This window comes from Ambystoma mexicanum, chromosome 3q (assembly GCF_040938575.1).
Source record: "Ambystoma mexicanum isolate Mex_15411 chromosome 3q, UKY_AmexF1_1, whole genome shotgun sequence".
In the NCBI taxonomy this organism is placed as follows: Eukaryota; Metazoa; Chordata; class Amphibia; order Caudata; family Ambystomatidae; genus Ambystoma; species Ambystoma mexicanum.
Genome location: NC_090926.1, coordinates 841,131,205 through 841,155,207, shown reverse-complemented (window position 1 = coordinate 841,155,207; position 24,003 = coordinate 841,131,205). Strand labels below are relative to the sequence as shown.

Here is a 24,003-nt window from a genome sequence, read left to right as displayed (position 1 = left end):
TGGAATTGATCAGATTGGGTGTCAAATACCGAATTTATATATCTCAATGCTGGTTTGTGTTGGACATTCATCAGAAGGAGGCCTTTAGAGCTAAGCTTTAGGTCAATAAACATTTTTAGCCTGCAGTGGGAATCTTTTCCCCCGTCCACATCCTTAAGACCTCACTTAAAAGTGTGCTCAAACGCTGCTAGTTGAGCATTACATTTGTATGGAGCAATGACTCATTGCTGTGCAACCAAACCAAACTTGGTCAAAAAGGGTCCTTGTAAAGAATGCTAAATTAAATAAAAGGCAGGTTTTGCAGTTGGTTTATTATGAAAATCTGCTCAGTGAATTTCATCAGAGAATAATTTTAATCGTTTGGATTAAATTCATAATTTTCATCACAACAAGACATTCAACAAATTGTTAAAAAATGTATATGCAAACAATGCATTGATTTGCACCATAATATACTTGAGTAGATATTTTTTCTTTGACGACCAGGTTTCTACTGTGTCCTTACAAAAAATACCTCTGTGAAGATATAGCCGGACGAAATTGTACACGTTTTTTCAAACTTTTTGTAGCCCTGCATTAAAAAAGTTAATTGTTGTGTCAGTCTCTCATACCAAAAATAATGGCTGTATTGGATCTTATGACCTATCTCTGTGTTAGGAAAAACAATCAGTTTCAAATTTAAATAAGTGCTTGTAGCAGGATCCTCATTTCCTTTGCATGCGTTAATGTTCCTAAAACACGACTCAGCTCACCCTAGAAACGTTATGCAAATCTCTCCGGCTAATACAAAGGGGGTAATAGATCCAATAATGTGTGATATGAATACTGTTTACTTTAATGTCAGTTATGTTATCAAAGTTGGTGTCCTAAAGCAGGTCTGGAAAAGATGCAGAGCTACACTAATGACGGGTGACTGGGGGCTAGCTAGCCCTGTGTTTGTTGCCCCTGAGCTTCTATCCAGGGCTCCAACCAAAAGACCCAGGCTATAAACCCCTCATCTCCCCCCTAGCAACGTCCCTGTTGCAAAGGAAGCGGAAATATGTACATAATTGTCTTTCATGTATCTTTGAAGCATTTACACATGACCCATTTATAAGGCAGCTCACCAAAAGTGTAATGCTAGCACAGTACTTCAAAATGGATCTTCAACATAATAGTGATAGGGCAAAGTTTAGTCATTTTTAAATCCTTAAACCATGTTTTCCTACAGGCACGGTGAAGTCCATATGAAGGGTCATTGATGTGTTTTCTTGTGTGGGTAATTTTTGCAGGCTTTCTGCATGTCTGTTAAGAATGACGGCACTCCACTCTGTAAAGAAAGACAAAGCAGAGTCATTAGGAGGGTTAAAGAGAAGACCGCTTTCAATGTTATGCATAACACATCATCAAGTTATATCATTGAGGGACCAAGCACTGGCAGATTATCCCACGATCTACATCACATACGTTTCTGTGTAAGCAGTAACGAGAAATGTCTATATAAAGTGCACATTATCAGAGGTGGAGAGGCCTATAGGGAACTCTGGAGAATTCCCGCGTAAGCCTCTGCACCCAGGGCCACTTTTGTGTGGTATTTCCAAACTGTCCCAAAGCAAAAGAATTGGGATTGCTGAAAATGTGTAATATGGGGTCACTTTTAACATTACTTCCAGGGCATCTTTTGGTTCCCAAAGCACCCCTGCATAATATGGCGGACATTTCGACGCGTTTCAATAGTACACACATTATGAGGTCATGTCCTCCCAGCAACAGTGTTCCAGCTTGCACCGTGTGTCTGCTGGTAGTATTTTCAGTGAACAAGTGATTCTCAAAAAAAAGGCCACTAACACTAATATATTAGTGGTACAACATGGAATATAATATCCAACAGACTTGTTTAAAATAAAGGGGACTCTGTTGCCATTGCCTTCCATAGTGAATGATAGAATGAGAACAGTTCTGGAATTATTCTAAGGATGCCAATATTAGAGCTGCATTGAGACTATAAATAAAATAATAACATACTATAAGGTGGAATACAGGCACCACAAATCAAAACTACGGTATGCGCGACGTGCGGATTGGTTAGTCCATGCAACCCTGAGTCGTCCACTCTTGCAGCAAAAGAAATAAAGATGCAACACGAGCAGAACATCATTTCTGACCTGCAGCATGGCCTTATAGGGGAAGGCAGAAAAACTGTCATGTATGAATGCGTAAATACAACTGGCCTTACATTTACTGTCTAGCCAGTGAAGAACAAGTACAAAGCTCCATGTTAGATTCAAAATCATCTTTGAACTCCCTTTGAGCAACCTGCAGTTAAAATGGAACTGGAGGCGAGCAAATGGAAAGAAACAGAGACACGCAGAGAAAAAAACACAGTTACAGAAGATGAACTGCAGGTTCATCTTGGCGAAATTAAAGAAGTAGAAAGCATGATTCCTCAGGAAACATAACAAAAAAGACAACATGGCCCTCATTACGACCCTTGCGGAAAGTGACTGACCGGACCGCCACAGCGTAAATAGCGTTTCCGCCATTGCACGATGGAGCAAAGTGCGGCCCATTCCGACCCATCGGGCACGAGCACCACGCCATGGCGGAAGTGCAAAGTCCGCGATGGCGGAAATGACCCCAAAACGGCCCACACCGCCGCCGTACGGCGCCCTAGGTGCAATACCGCCACCCATCATAGCGGACACCGCAGTGAGCGCCAACCGGAAAGTACGGCGACTGTAAATATACGGAAACGGAAGTAAAAACATGGGCCCGGAACGGGAAACAACACCCCGTACACCTATAAAACCACAAAATACACACAACCACTAAAAACACCACCCTGAGACACATCCCAACCCGTCATCCACCCTAGTGAAACCAAGAAAAATGGGAAAAGTAGCGAAGAAAGCGTGCGACCGCAAGCAGCAGGTCCACTTCTCCCGTGAGGAACTCACCGTACTCACAGAGACCCTCCAGGAGAATGCCGCCGCCGTCTTCTCCACGCAAATGACCAGGACGGCACTTGCGAACAAGAAGGCCATATGGGCCCTGGTGGCACAGCGGGTAAGTGCGGTGGGGACCGCACCCCGCAACCCACAGCAATGCAGGAAGCGGTGGGACGACCTGCGGATACGCGTCCGTAGCATACTTTCTGCCAACCGCAACATTGCCACAGCCACCGGGGGAGGGTCGGAATCACCCATCAAGTTGACCCCCTGGGAAGAAATCTGTGCCTCCACCATTGGAATGGAGAGCATAGAGGGAGTCGGAGGGATGGAGAAAGGAGTTCAGACATCCGGAGAATCAGGTAGGTGGCCCAAATAAAACCATGCCAAATCCACAATGTCCAATCATGTGACTCACGTGTCCACATAGCGCAACAGCAACACATGGCCAGGAGAACGTCCACACACATTGGCCTGATAGCGCACTTTAAAACACACAATAAATACATAAATAAGTAAAAACCCCAAAAACACCCACTACACGTGCAGCAGGCACACCCTAACTGCAGGCTGCCAAACAACTGCACCCTCACTCCACACACAAATGAAAGCACCTCCAAGGCCCCGACCCAAATCACCCTCAGGTACCACCCCAATGCATGTGATACATTGCCATTCCAATTCCCACAGACCCATTAATAACGCTCGCCCTCCTTTACTCCACCACAGGGTCCGATCCAAACGACGAGCTCCAGGACACCCCTACCAGCACACCTGCAAAGAGGGCCAAGACCGACGGCCAAAGACCCTCCACCTCAGCTGCACGCATCAAGACACGGCAGCAGCACATATCAAGTGGCAGCACACAGGAGGGAACATCAACAGGCACCCCAGCAGCCAGCATGCCCACAACAGCACCACCACAGGTCCCCCCAATGGATGCCACAGAAGGTACTGCCTCTGGTGGCAGCAGCACCATAGGTGACACCCCATTAATGGCAGCATGCTCCGACACAGAAGACAGGGATGTCGAAGTCAGATCCATCCATGACCTGTCCCAATCCCCCTGTCTGTTCCATCCCGTACACCATGAGGATACCACGCAGGGGCACCCACAAGACGACGACTGGCCATCCCCCACAAGCCCTGTGGCAGGGCAACATGAGGCGAACAGCCCCTCTGTGACACCACCGCAAATGGCCATGGCCCAGCAGAGGCAACAGTCCCTCGACCAGTTAATCGTGCAACAGCAGCAACTGGCCACGCTCCTCAAGGACCATGCCGATGGATGTGGGGGCACTAAGGCAGACATAGAAACATCAACTGAGACACTTAGGGCACAAATGGAGAGTAGCACCGAGAGCCTGAGAGTCCAAATGGAGAGTAGCACCGAGAGCCTGAGGGGGGAACTGCATGCGACGTCCAAAGACGTATGTGCCGAACTTGCCGCAGTGCGCCGTGTGCTCACTGAGCTCTCACAAACCCTTAGGGACATGCATGGACGTGAGCAGGCAGAGACATCATCCGTTGCAAGTTCCGTCCAGGGCAGCCCCCAACGTAGATCTGGGAGGAACCTGCGCTCCACAGGCAGGGGTGCCCCTGATACCCGCAGAGGGGGCTTGCAATAGCGACTGCCCACTGACAATGAGCATCTTTGGACACTGGTGTTCGGGGGGGAGGTGGGAGGGTGGAGGGGGTGTGTTGGGCTCACTTGGGTGGCGGGTCGATAGGGTGTTCCACATGATATCACATATGCCATAAACAATGCACGATCAAACAATGAGATGTGTGGACAATGATCTTTGTGTACTAGGCCATCATAGGCGTACAGTCCATATTGTGCATGTACCAGACACACACAGTGCCACGAGTCCCGTGTCCATGTATCAGCCACCAGGCGTGAGTGCTAGAAGCATGCATCTATGAGATGCTGACGAATTTCACGGCCCTCCTGTGCCTCGCAGACTCCTTGAGGTGCTGCCACATCCCCACCCTCATCATGACCATCTTCAGGTGCTTGCAGTTCTGCGTCAGGGGGCATGGGCACATTTCTACGTACGCACATGTTGTGGAGCATGACACATGCCATCACCATCTTTGCAACCTTCTCATGGCGGTACAGGAGTGCCCCGCCAGACCTGCTGAGGCACCGGAAACGAGTCTTCAGTAGGCCGAATGCCTGTTCAATGACTACACGGGTACGTGAGTGGGCATGGTTGTAGTCCTCCTCATGCTGGTCCCGTGGGTTCCGGACTGGTGTGAGGAGCCATCTCTTCAGTGGATATCCGGCATCACCTGTATGTGGACGATAAACGAATTATGTGGAATGCCATTGCTACGTACGCACCCCCCCCCCTTCCTGCCAGGTCATTGCCGCATCACATACCCCACATCATCATGCATGAAATGAGACTCACCGAGTAGCCAGGATCTGTTCCCTGCGTGTCGCTCCATGTAGCGTGGTATTGTAGAGTTCCTCAAGACCATAGAATCATGGGTTGATCCAGGGAATCGGGCACAACAATGTGTAATGATCCTGTTGGAGTCACACACCATTTGTACATTCAGTGAATGAAATTGTTTTCGGTTGCGGTACTGGGCCTCCATGGCATGTGGGACGACCAATTCCACATGGGTGCAGTCGATGGCACCAATGCAACCCGGTATGCCGCCAAGTGCATGGAATCCCACTTTTGTGTTGGTAATTTCCTGCTCCGAGCGTGGTAGAGAGATGTAGTCGTCTGCGTGCTGCAGGAGGGCATCGAGCACTTGCAATAGTGTCCGTGAGAACAGTGGCTGAGAAATGCCATGCAACTGTCCGACTGTGTGCTGGTAGGTGCCTGTGGCCAGGAAGTGGAGTACAGACACCACCTTCAGTAGGGGTGGGATGGCGGTTGGGCTATCTATCATGCTGACAAGGTCAGCCTGTGTCATGTCCACAATGGCGGCTATGGTGTCCCGGTCCAAACGGTAGAGGGTGTGGATCTGTTCATCAGTGAGGTTGAACGGATGTGCTCGGAGGCGTGGGATTGCGGGCTGCCTGCGTGGTGGTAGTGGCTGTGCTGGCAGCCCTTGCTGGCCCTGCCTTGCCCTCCTCCTCCTCCTGCGTCTCCTCCGTGCGGCCGGTTGTAGTTGGTGTTCGTCTTCTTCTTGGAGTTGGAGTACTTGCAGTGCTATCAGGTCCCCCAGGGCCAACATCGCGAGTCCTGCCGGTAGCATTTCGGAGTGGTTGTGGGAGGAGACTGGGCGTGCAATTTATGTGTTTTCAGGCTGTATGGCCTCCACCTGTGGTGATTCATTCCACCTGTGCAAGCTGCTCTCCCCTTTGGGCGAGCACGTCCCGCACACAACGCTGCAATTCGAGGAATGGCATCTTGCTATTACAATCATGTATTAGTACCCGATGGCCGTGTAACATTGGTTGATATGTTCATTCGGCTATGGTCCCATTGTTTCACATGCATTCTTTGCAGTCGCGAACAGACTTGTGAAGGGTCAGTGGAACGTAGTACTCGAGTAACGGTGGACCCTCATGCATCACTGTACCGAGGTTCACCGACGGGCGGGGCCTCCCATTTGTGAGTGAAGGCAGTTGCCATTTTCACACACAGCCGCACTAGATGGATTAATTTGTGATTTCAAGCGGCCACAGATGCCTTTTCGACGTGATGTTGCAAATGAGGAATTCGAAGGGCGGCGCTTTCGGTCTTCAGCTAGCGGCGAGGAGATGCCCACAGGTCTGACTGCAAATATAACGTTCTATTGTTCAGTGTCCTTGGGACAGGGGCCATGGCGAGGATGCAATGATTGATATGAATAGTTTGGGATGCGCAATAGCGAAGTGGATGATGAGGCCGGACGTTCCCAAATACATGTTACTTCACAACACTGGAATTACGGGCTGGGGCACAGTGGATTTTGCAGGCTGCATAACGCACAGACTCAATGGAATTCTCACATGTTATGTAAGTATGGAAACAGGCGTTATCATTACGGGATGAGGGAATGATGAATGGATGCATGGGCAGATGATTTGATACGGTGTTTGCCATGTACAGGGCTTCTTGGAATCTGTCCGCCTCCCCTGCGCTATGTGATGCAGGGCTGCCATAGTGGGACCATCGTCTATCTGGCCTTGTTGAGCCCTCCCTGTCTCGACGCGCCTTCAGACACTTGTGTCCATGCACGTTACCAATCCCATCTGATGGATTCTGTTTTCACAGACGCATGCACAGGTACACTCGTTTGTGATGGTGTTTTCACCTCGATATGGATAGTTATGAGTCGCAAGTGGTTTTGGGGTGGTGATGATCCTTTGGAGTGGGCTAGCATGCATATGGCTGTGGATCTAGTGTGATCATTGAAGTGAGTTGTTCGAATGTAGTTCTGATGGCCATTCTTTTCTTTTTCTTTTCTTTTGGTTGACAGGTATCTCCTCCCCTTTTGCCACTGCCATCTGTATGCCACTCCTGCAGATGGGTTTTACTCCCGACACCTGCTGCTTCGTGTTAATCAGTGGAGCAGCATTACGATCTTATGGGACGATCGCCAATGGGCCACATGCCCTTACGCAGTACTAGTGGCCTTTCAGCTGGACTAGTGCCTCCCTATTGGGACGGCCCTGCGGTTCTAGGCGCTTCCATGTTGCCTTTTCGTACGAGAATGTAGCCCCTGTGTACCATGAAGGAACAGGGCGTCACACAAGAAGTAGCTGGTCATTTATTGCGGATGCAGCCCACAATGGTGAAATGTGTTTTGGAGTTCATGGCCTAATGGCTGTATGGGCTTGGTGAATTTGTTGTGCATTAAATTTCTATTCTGATATGGGCCGTGTAGCGTTCTTCTTTGCAAGTGATGTGGCATATTCCTATTTGGGGAGCGATGTATTGTGAGGAGATCTGCATTGGGTTCCAGCTTCGGAGTATAGTTGCGTGGTACTGTGCTGGGCGCGTTTGCCTACGAAGCCCAGTGAGGTCAGGGGTGAGGGCTGCCAATATGACTGTTTGGATGATGTCATGCTCAGGGGCGGGGGATTAGGTTTTGTGTAACAGATGCCGGTCAGCCAGGTGGATTGGTGGAATGATGTGATTATCGGAATATTGCTGGTCACAGGTGCCTGTGTTTGCGTGCGTTTCTTGGTGGGAGACTGGGGTCATGTCCATTGGTATAGCTTCTGTAGTCGTGCCATCTGTGCCCTGCAGCTCCCATTGGCCCCTCTTGTGATTCTTTTGTTCGTTGGCATGCATGGGTGACTTATACATTTCACTGGTTGCATTGTGACTTCGTTGCACCTGCGGGGAGTTGTACTATGTGGCCAGGGAGCGGTGTACAGGCACTCAGTGGGGCCGTTTACGGTTGATTCGCGATGCCGTACTTCTCACCATGGCGGAATGGTACTTTCCGCCGTGCTTGATGGCGTTAAGTACATGTCCGCTAGGGTCGGAATTCGCGTACCCTTGCGCCATGGTGCTAATTACGGTTTGGCATGGCGCGCGCGCGCGTACTTGGTGCAGTTAGCGTTGGCGTTCACTACAGTGTCGCTAATGGCATCGTACTTTACGGTGACGGGTCATAGTCACACCGAGCGCTATTCGATGGCGGTATTGCATTTCCGCCATCGTTTTTCGATTTCCGCCAGGGTCGTAATGAGGGCCCATGTCAGAAATGTGACCCATAGTGGAGACATTTCCGAGTCGCCGAAAGCTGTCGACTTATGTATATGGTAAACGAACAAATGAGGAAAAAAAAACGGGCAAGCGATGCACTGTATGGGGTCACAGGTCACCCCATGGGAGAAGGCTATGCCCATAATGGGCACTGCGCTGACTGAATCAGATAATAACAAGAAGATATGACAGCTGAGATAAATTACTATAAATATGAATACATATTTTTTGGGTGAATTGAACTTTAAGATTAGGTATGCCCTATTCTTTTTTTAAACAGAAATGGAGGCAAGTGTTTCATTAAGAGCAACTTGAATGGTAAAATTATTTTTAATTTTTGAAAAAATTGTTCTTCAATTGTACAATTATAATTTAAAACTCATACCATGATTAAGAAGATGGCTAGAGGGTCATTAATTAATAAGTGTATGCCTAGGTTCACACATTAAATGGAGTGTTGGTGGTGGACACAAGAACACACTAGTGCATTGGAACTAAAGTGTATATACCATGATTAATAATGCATGACCATGACTAATCAATTAGTAGAGTACAATTGAATTAGCTGAGTTGTAAATTGTAATGAATTGTCATTGTGAGTATTTTTTATTTTCTTCCCATTTTATGTGATCCATCGCTGGCCTGGCTTCTGGTTTGCACTATTGTAATATTGATTTTTGCTGTTACATAGTATGAATTTTATGGATATGTTAAAATGTATTTTGTTGGATGGTGATATAATAGCCCTGATGAAGACCTGTGGTTGTAGGTCGAAACACGTGTCGGCAGCGGCTGTAAATCAAATAACAATGGTTCATTAATCAAATTTTGCTGAAATAATAAAAAAGTTATTTTGTGAGAGGATTACTATATATCTAGTGTCTGGCGCATTGGGAAGATACATCTGTTTGACGTATTTATATGAATGCACTATATATGCAGGTAAATGCTGGGAAATCTGACATTATGATTTGTTAGCGTGATAATCGAGTTAATAAACCACCTACTATGTACTCAAATTTCTATAAACGTCCATGTGTCACAAAATTGGATTATTCGGGGCTAATATCTGCCTCTAACTTCAAAGGAAATGCCCATATCCTAAAAAAAAGTGAGAAAATGCAACAGGCAGAAGGTAGCATTTACGGGGGTATGAGATCTTGCAAACACCAACCAGTAGCTAAGGCCCTTAACGTGTATGAATCCAAACCGTGGGCAATTGCCGTATATGGCTCATCTATTTGGGGGTTTGAGCATGTATAAAGCCTTCAAGTTACAGAGAACAACTTTATTACAAAATGTAGGCTTGCCTTATTCTATTCCAAACTTTGCAGTGCACGTGGAAGAAAATGCCTCCTTTTTGGAAGATGAGCTCAATTTATGTTATGTTATGTTTTCTTATGCTGCACACCATTACAATTGGGGTAGTCTCCAGGGGCTCACTTGGCTCTGTAACAAAGAGAGCGGGGTGGGTTAGTGAGGGTAGAATGATTGGATAGATCAAGAACCAGGAGAAACTGGCATCTGTGTGTGTTAGGTTGCAGATGCTTTGATTGCGTGCACTGGCTAGTTGTATTGCAATTGTAATCGCAATTGTTTTTATATAGCACCCTTTTACCACTACTATAGTCTCAATGTGCCTGCGGTGGGAACGCCGTTGGGGACCGCAGTCCAGAGTATTGGAAATTCTCAGAGAGGTTTTACAATACGTGTGTGCATATGGCCAAGTTTGGGGATTGGTTGGGCTGGCTAGGCTATGTAAAGCAACCCAAGAGGTCAGGCATGAGGGAGGGTCCTAAGGGAGGTCACACTTGTGTGTGAGTGCATGAGACTCTTTATGTGTCCAGCTGAACCGGAATTTTGTTGCAAGTTGTCGCTGTATTGCAATGGCAGAGGTGTTGAGGCAAGTCTGGGGTGATTGAGCTTGAAAACATTAAGTGTTCAGCTAGACAGAATGTTGACATATGTCTTAGCTGTATTCTAATGTGTGTGGTTGGATAGCCATGCCTGTGGCAGATGTCCACCGGAGGTGGCGCGTTTATGCATACCTGGAGCTCTGATGTGGCTTATCCTTGATGTCGTTGTCATTAGATCATCTGTGGGGACACACAGGGCCTCATCATGAGTTGGGCGGTATCGCGACTGGGATACCACCCAACTGTATTTGCGTTACCGCCTAACCCTCCGGCGTTAACGGGTTGGGCAGTAACTGGAATTCTCCATTGGCAATGGGGAATTTTCGGCGTGCGCTAATAGCGCACCATTATTTACACCCAAAAATGTGCATTTTTTCCAGCGCATTTACCCCCAGCTTGGAGCTGGGGTAAATGCTGCTAGACTCATGTTTGAGTGGACGCTTTAATGCAGCGGTAATCGCGTTACGACCGCATTTAAGGGCTACCGGCCAACTCATGATGAGGCCGACAGTCTGCTACCATTCCTAGACCATTCTATGCATCATTGGAAAGCTGCACTCAAGTCTTCTAAGTTCAAGCAGGCTACCATAAGATCTATGGTTTATGATTTTGAAAATGTCTGACACGCTATCTTGACAGTCTTACTTAAACTATCTTCTCAGTTGTAAATGCGCTAATTAGTGGCCCTATATTAACTGCAGGATGAGGATACCAATGCTGATTCACAGGGTAATTCATAGAATTTCGCACAAAAGTGGCGCACGCGGCTGGCGCACAGTGTCCTCGTGCGATACACTGCACCAGCCGCGTGCGATAAAATCCATTTCATCGCACAGCGTATTCATGGATTCCAGCCTCCAAAACCAGCCGTGGCGCAGAGCGGCGCAGCGACCCTGCAGCAGCACCAGTTACGCCCCCAAGAACGCCCTCGCGCAAGGAAAACCCTTCAAAATTCCCAATTCATCGCAAAGGGCTGCGCTAACCCTGGACCAGTTCACAGGGCTGCCAAACAGCAAACGCCAAGCGGGGAACGTGTATTTCAGTGGTTCGCGGGAAGTATCACACGCAATTGTCCTGGGTATGTGTACATCAGGGGTGCGCGTGAAGTAACACACGCGATTCCATCAGGGCACGTGTATGCCAGGGGTGCGCGGGAAGTATCACACGCAAAATCAGCAGGGTACATGTATTTCAGGGGTGCGCGGGAAGTATCACACGCGATTCCATCAGGGTACGTGTATTCCAGGGGTGCGCGGGAAGCATCACACACGATTCCATCAGGGCATGTGTATTCCAGGGGTGCGCAGGAACTATCACACGCGATTCCCTCAGGGCACGTGTATTCCAGGGGTGCGCGGGAACTATCACACGTAAAATCAGCAGGGTACGTGTATTTCAGGGGTGCGCGGGAAGTATCACACGCGATTCCATCAGGGTACGTGTATTCCAGGGGTGCGCGGGAAGTATCACACGCAAAATCAGCAGAGTACATGTATCTCAGGGGTGCGCGGGAAGTATCACACGCGATTCCATCAGGGTACGTGTATTCCAGGGGTGTGCGGGAAGTATCACACGCGATTCCATCAGGGCACGTGTATTTCAGGGGTGCGCGGGGAGCACTACATGTAAATTGGCCGTGTGGGTCCTCCCAGGTGTTCCCTCTACATCCTCCACGGCCCCTGCAGCCAGCCCACACCACAGGGGACCACCCTGCACCTTTGCCCATATCCTGCAGGCAGCCCATCCACCATGGCCATGCCCCCCAGCCAAGCCACATGTCACCTTGCACTACTGATCAACAATGAAAGTCTCCAAGCACCCTCACCCACCAGCAGTGTGGGGCACCTGCCAGCAGGCCCCCACACATGTCCAACTCATGTCCCCCTGCACCCCCACCCCCAGCACTGTGGGGCACCCTCCACCAGGCCCCCACTCACGTCCCCCTGCACCCCCACCCCCCTGCATCCAGGGGCACCCTCCACCAGGCCCCCACTCATGTCTCCCAGCACCCCCACCCCCCTGCATCCAGGGGCACCCTCCACCAGGCCCCCACTCATGTCTCCCTGCACCCCCACCCGCCAGCATCCAGGGGCACCCTCCACCAGGCCCCCACTCATGTCTCCCAGCACCCCCACCCCCCACCAGTCAGGAGCACCCTCCACCAAGCCCCCACTCATGTCTCCCAGCACCCCCACCCCCCAGCATCCAGGGGCACCCTCCACCAGCCCCCCACTAATGTCCCCCTGCACCCCCACCCCCCTGCATCCAGGGGCACCCTCCACCAGGCCCCCACTCATGTGTCCCAGCAGTCCCACACCCCGGCATCCAGGGGCACCCTCCACCAGGCCCCCACTCATGTCTCCCAGCACCTCCACCCCCCAGCATCCAGGGGCACCCTCCACCAGGCCCCCACTCATGCCTCCCTGCACCCCCACCCCCCACCAGTCAGGGGCACCCTCCACCAGGCCCCCACTCATGTCCAACTCATGTCTCCCAGCACCCCCACCCCCCTGCATCCAGGGGCACCCTCCACCAGGCCCCCACTCATGTCTCCCTGCACCCCCACCCCCCAGCACTGTGGGGCACCCTCCACCAGCCCCCCACTCATGTCTCCCAGCACCCCCACCCCCCTGAATCCAGGGGCACCCTCCACCAGGCCCCCACTCATGTCTCCCAGCACCCCCACCCCCCACCAGTCAGGGGCACCCTCCACCAGGCCCCCACTCATGTCCAACTCATGTCTCCCTGCACCCCCACCCACCCAGCATCCAGGGGCACCCTCCACCAGGCCTCCACTCATGTCTCCCTGCACCCCCGCCCCCACCAGTCAGGGGCACCCTCCACCAGGCCTCCACTCATGTCTCCCTGCACCCCCACCCCCCACCAGTCAGGGGCACCCTCCTACAGGCCCCCACTCATGTCTCCCTGCACCCCCACCCCCAGCACTGTGGGGCACCCTCCACCAGGCCCCCACTCATGTCTCCCAGCACCCACACCCCCCTGCATCCAGGGGCACCCTCCACCAGGCCCCCACTCATGTCCCCCTGCACCCCCACCCCCAGCACTGTGGGGCACCCTCCACCAGGCCCCCACTCATGTCTCCCTGCACCCCCACCCCCCACCAGTCAGGGGCACCCTCCACTAGGCCCCCACTCATGTCTCCCTGTACCCCCACCCCCCACCAGTCAGGGGCACCCTCCACCAGGCCCCCACTCATGTCTCCCTGCACCCCCAGCCCCCAGCACTGTGGGGCACCCTCCACCAGGCCCCCACTCATGTCTCCCAGCACCCCCACCCCCCTGCATCCAGGGGCACCCTCCACCAGGGCCCCACTCATGTCCAACTCGTGTCTCCGTGCACCCCCAACCCCCAGCATCCAGGGGCACCCTCCACCAGGCCCCCACTCATGTCTCCCTGCACCCCTACCCCCCACCAGTCAGGGGCACTCTCCACCAGACCCCCACTCATGTCCCCCAGCCAACATGTCATCACGATCTAGATCCTTGGCCCTTATGGTCAGCCTCCAAATGCCAAACACCCACCCGAGTATTGCATCCACCCACTTAGAAATGGCAATAACATGCTAGAACCCCAATTGCAAGTTTGGAAATGAACACATGTCCCTCATATACACCCAATGGGTGTCAGTGAATGTCAAAACCCATATCATGATATGCATGAAACCAATGAGATGATACTACACATTGAAGTTTGAAGAAAAAATATGTATTAAAAGCAACATAAATTGAATCAAAAATAAACAAACAAAAATGGGAATTTAAAAAAAAAAAGCAGCATGTCCGTGAAATAATGCAAAACCACAAATCATAATCCAAATGAAAAGTGTCCAAAGTCACAGTCCACAAAAGTAAATCCAATGGAAAATTAAAATCGAAAACCATTGCTCCATGGGTAAATCATAAAAAAAATGAAAATCCAACAGTCAACTATATACAAATAACTAATCCAGGGTCCATGATCCCAACAGAAGAAATGAAACCTATCTAATAACACTACCTAATAAAAAAAACTATATACAAAAATGTGGCCCATTGTCCAAAAGGTCCAAAAAAATGCAAAACCAAAGGAAACCTAACACTAACTACAGAACTATTTACAAGGGCAGCGGGGTAGTCCGACGGCTCACTTTGGAATTGTTAGGGAGAATTCTCTGTTTAGGCTGAATTTCCTAACCTAGTGAGTCCCCCAGCAGCTTTGCTGGATTTCTGGAGTTTGTTTTTTCCATCCTGCCAAGAGTGAGACTCTTTTTCTCCCACTCTTGGACATGTATGTGTGTAATTCCTTTAAATGTCAATGTGTTCTATGGGCTATGGGGTCTTTTACTCCATAGGGTCTCATATGTTTTTCTATGTGTGTTACACCGCACCGTACGTGCCGTAACACTGGGGCGTCCTAGCGGACCTCCACCATAGACTCCATACCCGGGGACTGACTACTGTCTCCCCGGGCATGTAAATTCACCATTGGCTTTACTAGACCTAAATTTACTAACAGAACTAGTACAAACCATCTTATTGTGGACGTACTAGTAGGGGTAATTCGATTACTCCTGGATCTGTTACTCGAGGGGGCACTGTCCCGTCCCCCCTCGTCGAGTTTTGGCTGGTGGCAGTGGAAACTACTTGTTATGTTCGATCCCGAACATAACCCTATGGGATTCGTCCCATTGTTGGAGATTGATACTTTTCCTCATTAATCTCTAACGTACCACCACTCTACTTATCTTAAATAGGTTTATCGGATGGTATTTTCTGTCAGAACTCAGTTTTTAAAATGGCGTCTGTGTTTGTCTCTGTGACTCCTAAACCAAAGGTCGAGCCCTTTGTTCCACTTTTGGTGGGCTCTGTACAGAGACCCTCCAAAGTGGTGCCATTCTGTCTGGGTTACCACAGGGGTGTGGGAGGGGGTTTAGGCACCCTGGACCGAGTTGCCTTGCCAACTCCGGTCGCACTCTGGAGTGATTGGCCCAAGTGGTGAGCCTTCCCGCTCACCACTTAGCATGTGTTGATTGACAGCTAGGCTGAATGAATGGGGGTTTTCTGCATAAAAGCAGGGCTTTTGGGACTGGATCTTCAGAAGTCGCCACAGGACCTAAGAATCCGACGAGGGTAACGCTGAGCCAACCTGCACGACGACACCTCCGGTTGAGCCCTGCGGAACCGACTCACCACTTCCCGACGACAGAGGAGATCTCCCTGCCGGAGAGTCTCTTCCCCTGGCTGGTGGGAACAACCATTCCCCTTTGCTTTTTATTCGCCTCAGGACGCAGTGGTCGAATTGCCCGTGCAGAGCACCTCGGCAACCGGATAGCCACTACCCCTGTACCGTGACCAAAAGGTGGTGCCTTGTGACGAAGCACTCCGCGGCTGGTCTCTTCCCTGGTGGTGCACCGGACTTCACTTTTCTTCGACGACGAAGACATCTCTACTCTTGGCAAAGACCCGACATGCATCCACCACCAGGAACAACTGCCCCCGCCGGAGCTGCCCTCCACAACAAGGTACCGTGTCCGCCTGGCTTCCGTTTCGATCGGTTCGAAGGAGGTGTCTTAAACCTCTCCGTTCCGTTGGGTCGCCTCAAAGCTTTTCTCGTTCATTGTTCTGAACTGGTTCAATCTGCCGATAACAATTTGCTACAAAGACTTGAATGCATCTCCACTAGAGACTTTTTGGGACATCGCGCCTTGCCTCTCTCCGAGTGGGCCTGGCCTCTGAACTTTACGATCTATTGTGATTCTTGCCTTCCTGCCTTGCATTTTATCTGTGTAGGATTGAACTGTGTTGATTTCTTAACCTGCCTATCTTTTTCTCTCCCGTCCTGAACAAATATTAGAGTGTCATCTAGGTTGAGGTATACACCTCTGTCTGAAAATAAGTGGTACCGGTAGAACCTAGACTTGTCGAAATATTACTAGAGGGATTGATCGTTTCTTCTTCGTAGAGTAATTGTGTTTGATTTGTTTGCCGTGAATTTGCATAGTGTTTTCCATAGATGTTTCGTTATAAATAAATGCCTTAATATCTTTACACTAAGCCTCGTTGCGTGTTTGCTTGTCTTACTGGGAAGAGTTGTCCTATCTTGTATACTCCACATACTGCTCAACTCTTCTTGAGGGAAGTCTGACTGCTCAGCCACAGCTACCGCCAAACGCCTGTAGTCCTCAATCTTTTGCAGTGGTCCCAGAGGGAACTGCACAGGTTTCCGCCTAACAGGGATATTCCGGGCCAGGGCATCATCGAACTCCTGCTCAATGTCTCGGAGGCGGTCCTCCTAAATGGCCCCCGAGGATCTGCAGGGCCGACGACATGTTCACCTCCAACTCCCTGCGGATTGCCTTGAGGCACTCGGCCCGCCTCAGGGCCCTCCGCATGGAGTTCTCCGCCCTGACCATCGTGAGCCATGCCTCTTCCGCCCGCTACCGCTCCGCATCTATGGCGTGGCCCAACCGCTGCCACACGGAAGACACTTCCCGTCCAGGGTCCTCCTGCCCTCCGGCCGATGCCTGCCCCTCCGATGTCGAAGGCCCCGAGCCATCATGGCTCCCACCTCGTTGCTGCTGCTGCTGTGCCTCTGCCCGTACCCTGCTGCCTGCACATCCTCCACTGGCTGGGGTGCAGTCGTTGATGTGGCCACCCCTGCTGGACGTCCGACTCCCGACTGTGGCAGGGATGCCTCCTCTACCAGCCTGGCCGCACCATCAGAGGCAGCTCCACAGGGCACCCAGGTGACTAATGGGTGGGAAGATGGCACGGAGGACGACTGGCGCATAGGGGGTTCAGTTGAGGAGGGGGTCTGAGCAAGCCCCATCAAACGGAGGAATCCGGCCTGGGTGACCTGTCCCAGTAGGCCGACGCGGTCAACGAGCCATTCGAGATGACGTGCAGTCTCCTCATGAAAAGACTGCAGGTCACCTCGCATGGCCCGTTGACGCAATGCCACACCAGTCAGGACAGGCTCAACCCGGACCCGGATAGCCACGTCTGCAGGCAGAGGAAGGCCAGTTGTTGTGAGCTCATCCCCTGCCTGAAAACAGGTCTGGACGTAGGCATCCCTGCTGGTGCAAGATGATGCAGTGACAGGATCAGGGACAGGATTGCACACAGGCACCTCCACGGCGGCCTGTGCTGCCTCCTGTCCCTGGTCCTGCACTGCACCACTAGCACCAGTGGAATCCCCACCTCCAGACCCCATCTCTGTTGCTTGCACGGCCTCCTCTTCCAACAAACCCCCACCAACCTGGATGACTCTGTGCCATCTTCCCTCGTTGGGCCCTGTGGGGTCCCAGCTGCCCCTTCTGCTGCAGAGGAGTCCAACTCCGACCTCCGCCTCTTGGACTTCCCCCCGGCAGCTGCGGCCTGGGACGCGGCACCGGACTCCTCACTCCCCGACGAGATCACAACCTGGGAGGGGAGCCGGGCCTTGCGTCTCCGGCTGGCGGTGCGATCCCCGCTGCTGTGCTCCACAGCACCTTCTCCGCCCTCTTCATCAGTTGACGCTGCAGACAGGGAGAAATAAAACACAGGCATCAGGGCACTGTACAATGGACACATACACACATGACAGTTGTACATGAGTGGCATTGGCAAACCTCAGACATGGCATCACAATCGCCAACACACATGTCATTTCAACTTGCACACATGAGCCATACCACAGCCATATCGCAACTGCAAGCACCATCCATACACATACAACAGCATGAGCAGGCAAAGGTGAGCCAGACATCACATGCAACACAGGGAGTGCACTACACATGCACACACACCACCACACTTGCATGCATGTGTACACCTCTGCCAACTGTCGCAGTGTTCAGATGGGCATCCATGTCACATCTGCCAATCAGGCTTCCACATCCCGCTGTCACATGCATCCATGTTGCATCACTGTTGCACCCTTGTCAAATACACACACATGCACATGTACACAGTGCTGATACATGCAGCTGAAAACAACATCCATGTGTGACATCACGAACATGCCTACTTACATACACATTCATCCAAACATGTGTGCCCACACAACTGCATTTGGCATGCAAGCCTACACACACAAGCACCATCCATGTCTCACACATGACAGCCCTCGCATGCGTTAGCCTCACCCATACTCGGCCCCATTCAAACAGATGTGCAACCTGCACACTACTGGCACATCACCACACGCTCAGCTTACAATCATGATGCATGTACACTTACCGCTCGACTCCAGACGGGTCTGCCTCTCAAGGACCTGGACATGGAGCGCTGGGGATATGCGTTCAAGGACCCTCATCTGATCGTCCGACAAGTGGCCCCGGCGCCCCTTAGCATCCGCTGCCTTCAAGAGGCACCGGGCCTTGTTGAGAGTCCTGGACCTGAAGTCCTCCCAGCGCTTCTTGACATATTGGAAGTCGCGGACTGCCACCCCCTCCGCGTTGATGGCAGTCACAATGTCCGTCCAGATCTGAGTCCGTCCTTCCTTGTCGGCGCGCAAACTTCCGAAGAGGGCATCATACTGCCCCAGGACTTGCTCCACAGGACACCAACTTCAGTGGCAGTGAAGCTGGTGCCCCTCTGCCTCTCTGGCCAGGGGTTGTCAGTGGTGCCAGATGTTGCAGTGCCCGACATGACAATCCCAGAGGCAGGAGTGGGTGGGCAACTGGGTCCTGGGGCTGGGCTGTGGAGCGATGGAATCCCAGTCGGTAGTCTTAGGTTCCAGCAGGGGTGGTCACAGCAACAGCACCCCTGGCTGATGTGCAGGCATCAAATGGCAGGGCACATGGGCAGCAGGCAATCAGGTAGCAGCAGATGGCAGGTGGGAGTGTACTCGGGGCTCTGGGGGGCAGTAATTCGGCCTTCTGGGCAGGAGCGTGGTCTTCCGTGTGCTTACGCGTGGCCAGCTTGATACAGAGTGATTTGGCACGTGAAAATCCAGCACGTCTGCGTGTAATTCGAGGAAAGGGCCTTAGCGCGTAAGCGCGTCAGCACACGTACGCGAATTCATTGGCCCAAAGGCCAACAGCGCGTATGCGCGTCTGTGACGTGCGTGCACGGGCATTTCCCTGTACACGGGTGCATGTTACACGTCCAGTGACTGCACGTCAGAGTGTCAGCGCGTGTAATTGGAGGATGGGGCCTTAGCGCGTACACGCGGAAGTGACGCTGGATGTGTGGGCATGTTTAAAAGGTACGTGTAGAATGCCATTTCCTTGTACGTGCTTTTCGTGGAGATCGAGTGGGTGAAATCTGTACTTCTTGTCAGTTCACACGCGATTTACTTCACGGCGTTCCAAGTTCGTACTCCCTGTTACCTCTGACAGCTTTTTCTCTTCTTGTCTTTTTCCTGGGCCTGTTTCCTCAAACAGCGTTCACTTCTCCTGTTGTCCTGTCTCCTCAGACAGCGTACAATTCTTCTTTTGGCGGGGGTGTTGCCAACGCGCACACGCGCATATTTTACACGCAATTTTTCCTGGCAGACGGTGAGTTGCGCACGTATTTGACATCTGTGCTTGCCCCGTGTGTTGCCTACCCCTTCAGAGGTCAGTCTAGGCTGCATGTGACACGCATACATTCATTTTTGTGTTTCTGGGTGCCACAACGTAGTACAGTTTTTTTTTTCCACGCACGTGGTCTAGGAGGGATTGCGTGCACATTATCTCCCTTTTTCGGGGTGCCTGTGCGTTGCGTGAGCCGTCATCTTTCCCCAGGGGTCACATACAGCCTTGCTAGAGCACTAGGGTACGAATTCCATCTAGTACCCTACCCCTTTAACCCCCAATTGCCCAGGACAATAGTTTACTGCAACTCCCATACGCACAACAACATCAGTGCCATGGTTGGGAGGCGAGCACGCCGTAAGGGTGGCAAAGGTGGGCGAGCCACAAGAGGTGGCCTTGGTGGATACGGTAGGGGACGTGGCCAGGACTTGCAGGGTGCCCCTAGCCCCCCATGTGTGGGTGACCAGTCAGGGACACCCATGCCCCCCCCCTGGTTGAGGGTAACGTGGCTGACACCATCCCTGATCAGCCCTTGTTGGACCAGCCCATTGTGGCACCAGACCTGGCACTGGGTGACTCCATGGCTGACTTCCAGGTCAGCAGGTCTAGGCCACGTGTGGCGGTGCACATTGGTGTCACCAGCCCACGTGGATCAGGGGCAGCTATGTCATCTGCTGCCCCGACTAGGCAGGGTGGGGAGGTTGCAGGGGCAGCTGTGGCTCCATCCAGCCCAGCTCTGAGTGCCCCAGCCAGGACAGTGTCGGTCCTAGTCCATCCTGCTGACGTTCCCCCTGACTACATCACACTTCAGCTAATGCCTGCACCAACTCCCATGGTGAGTGTTCATTCCCAGACTCCTAGTCCACAGTCCACAGGGGCTCCTGCCCCTAGTGTCCAGAGCGGCATAGGACACTCAGCATCACCACCACCTTCCAAGCGGAAGAGGAAGAGTGCTCGTCCAGTAAAGGCTGATGCCCCAGACACGGCTACACAGTCCGGCCCACCAAGGAAGCCCTGCTTCAATCGGGTCGAACTTGATGCACTTGTGGAGTATGTGTCCGCACATGACAGCGAAATGGTGATTACTGCAGGATGCAAGACCACACCTGCACAACGTCAGGCACACTGGCAGACCATTGCGGAACTCATAAGTGCCCTTGGATTCGTGAGGCGCACAGCTAATGATTGCTACAAGCGCTGGAATGACCTAAAGCGCAGGGCAAAGAAAAAGCTGGCCTCAAGACATGCCGCAACTCTAGTGACTGGAGGTGGGTCTCCGGCAGAGGACATAGAACTCACTCCACATGAGTATGTTGCTGGGACCTATGTCACGGAGGAACAGATCCAAGGCGTGGGAGACCTGCCAGATTACGAGGCATTGTCCGGTGAGTGCACATGCATGTGTGTGTCATCCATGTGCATGGCGTGTGTGTGAGTGCTTCTGATTGAGTGCCAGGTGAGGGGGTGTGTGCCTGAGTGGTTTGGGTCACCCATGTGCTTAATCCCATACATTCTGCGCACCAGGATTTGGGTGTTGCAGTATCCTTTCTGGCAACAGTAGACATTCAGCCCAACCTCACGCCAGTTGCTCTTGAATTGTCATCTTGCCACAACATAGTTGCATGTTATTCTGTGTTCATTCAGGCTGATTATCTGCATTCCACCACTTTCACTAGGCATTTCTCAGTCCTATTGTCACATGTGTGACATGGCTAGGGTACATGCCATCTGTGTGATGGCATGTGTCATGTATGTGTATTGGACATGCCAATCACAGGCCAATGTATGATGGCACTGCTGGCAGCATGCAGCAAATGTGTTGGTCTTCCATCTTGGTGTCAACAATGTGTGCCATTTGCCTCCCCTTCATACGCAGTGAAAGTGCATTCATGGGAGGGTTATAGTCATGTGGTACATGTGTCAATGAATTACTGTTTCTGTTGCTTCTCAGCCCTAATTGTGTTCCATGTTGCTAATGCCTGTTCCCATTTCTTTTCTTTCATGTCTTTGCAGGGGATGACGCACTTGATACTGCTGGGGTTGTGGAGATGGTGCAGACCCAGGAGGGGTATCAGGCCCGACCGGGCACCAGTGAGGGACGTGGTGTGGTGGTGGGTGAGAACCCACACTTGCTGCAGGCCGTCATCTCAAGGGGTGTCTCTGGGTGCACCTCCCCCGAGCTCTATTCAGGTGTCGATTCGGATGATGAGACCTATGTTGCATCGCAGATAAGCGTCTCTGGGAGGGATTCTGTACTGTCCAACCCACCTGCACCAGGGGTAGAACCCTCAATGGGGATGTCAGTGTTGGTAGGTCAGCCTTTGGTGGTTACGGATGCAGGGTCACACTCCGCTACCTCTGATCCTGTTCCTGGGCCAGCAGATCAGAGGGGGAATGCAGTCCTGCAGCCTCAGGCAGTGCCGGCACAGCAAGGCGCAGTTCGCCTTGCCCCAGACAGGTGTGGTGCCCGTCGACGCAGTGGCCGTACGCCACCTGGCAATAACGCATGGGAGCAATCCATATACGGTATGGCAAACCAACAGGCAGCATCAACTGAGATGATGGCTCAGGCCATGGATAGGGTGGCCGCTTCCATTGTCCCCCAAGAAAGGCTAATTGAACAACTACAGCAGGCAACAGACTCCATTAGCCAGTCACACAGGGAGGACATGTTGGCGTCCAACAGGGACAGGCGGGCGGCACTGGAGACTCTGCGGGAAGCCATTTGAGTCCCAGGGCCACAGGGAAGCCCTGAGGGTGGAACTCCGTCAGCTCAGGGCAACTCTGGTTGAGCCTCAGGCTTCAGCTAACACGAGGACAGAACAGCAGCTGGAGCGGCTCACACGTACGCTCTCAGCTGAGATACAGGCAACTAGGGCGGAGGTCCGGGCATCCCAGTGAGTTGTTGCATGGGGACCTCCGCACAATTATCCTCCAGAACCAGACCTTCCACACCCGCATGCTTGCTGCCATGGAGGACCAGACTAGGCCTTTGCTTGGGCTGCCTCCCATAGTGCCACCACCTCCTGATGCAGCTGCAGAGGGTGAGGAGAGCGACAGCAGCAATTCTCCCACAATAGGGTAGCCGTGCAGGCCATGAGCCCATGGAGGTGTTTTTTTTCTCAAGATCCACACAGGTGGGTTTTGGTGTGCACCCTGTCCTCGGACCTCCTGGGTGGCCTCCCCCACACCCCTGGGCCCATTAATGGCCATTTTATATATTTTTTTTTAATTTTTTTTATTTTTTATTTTTTGGACAGTGTGTTGCCTTGTGTGGCTCCCGTGGGCATACGCTGCATTGTGGCTGGGCGCATGCAGGCTTGTCCTGAATTTGGTTCAGATGCTTGGGTTTGTGTGACACACACCCCTCCTGCTTCCCGTTTCCATGGGCTAGCAAAGGGTGTGCCCAAGTGACATTGACTTACACGGTGAGGTTGGACTCCCATTTGATGTGTGGGCAGTCTGTAGTCAATACTGTGTATACATTCCTAGTGCATATTGTTGTTGTATTGTACACTGCATGGTGTATTGATATGTGCCTCTGCATCCATATCATCCTCCTAATTTGCAGGTCCATTTCTCATGTCTTCACAAGGCGGTCTACTTTGGGACTGGAGTCCATGTTGTAAGCAGTGCACCTACACTCTTGCGTGGCGCTAACACTGTATATTTGGAAGTGTTCGAAGTGGTGCCATTATCAGGTAGTGAGGCTACCAATTTTTTAAGTCCATACTGTCATGTTTATGGTAGGTTGGAGGTTGTGTAGGTGATTGGTATTCTTGGTAAGTATTTGGTAATGTGTGTTGTTGGTCCTGCATTACTGTGAGCATTTCATGTGTGGCCATTTTCCATTAGGGACACTGTAGTTGGTGACACTTGGGGCATGTTGTGGGGATTCATTTGTTTGCTCTCACATTGCATGACATGCCATGGTGTGTTCTGTGGCCATGCCGGGGAGGGGTTGGGTGACATGGCACTGTTCTCATGTTGTATTT

At 51.7% G+C, this 24,003-nt stretch overlaps 1 protein-coding gene across 1 annotated transcript in view; it reads right to left on the bottom strand.

The window, feature by feature from the left end:
• Positions 1-292: 292 nt before the first annotated feature.
• The window catches only part of PCTP (phosphatidylcholine transfer protein), a 436,827-nt gene continuing 413,116 nt past the window's right edge, over positions 293-24,003 (bottom strand). The window contains exon 6 of the mRNA XM_069654937.1: positions 293-1,309. Coding sequence (XP_069511038.1) covers positions 1,235-1,309 — 75 coding nt within the window. The 3' untranslated portion in view covers positions 293-1,234. The remainder of the gene's footprint in view (positions 1,310-24,003) is intronic.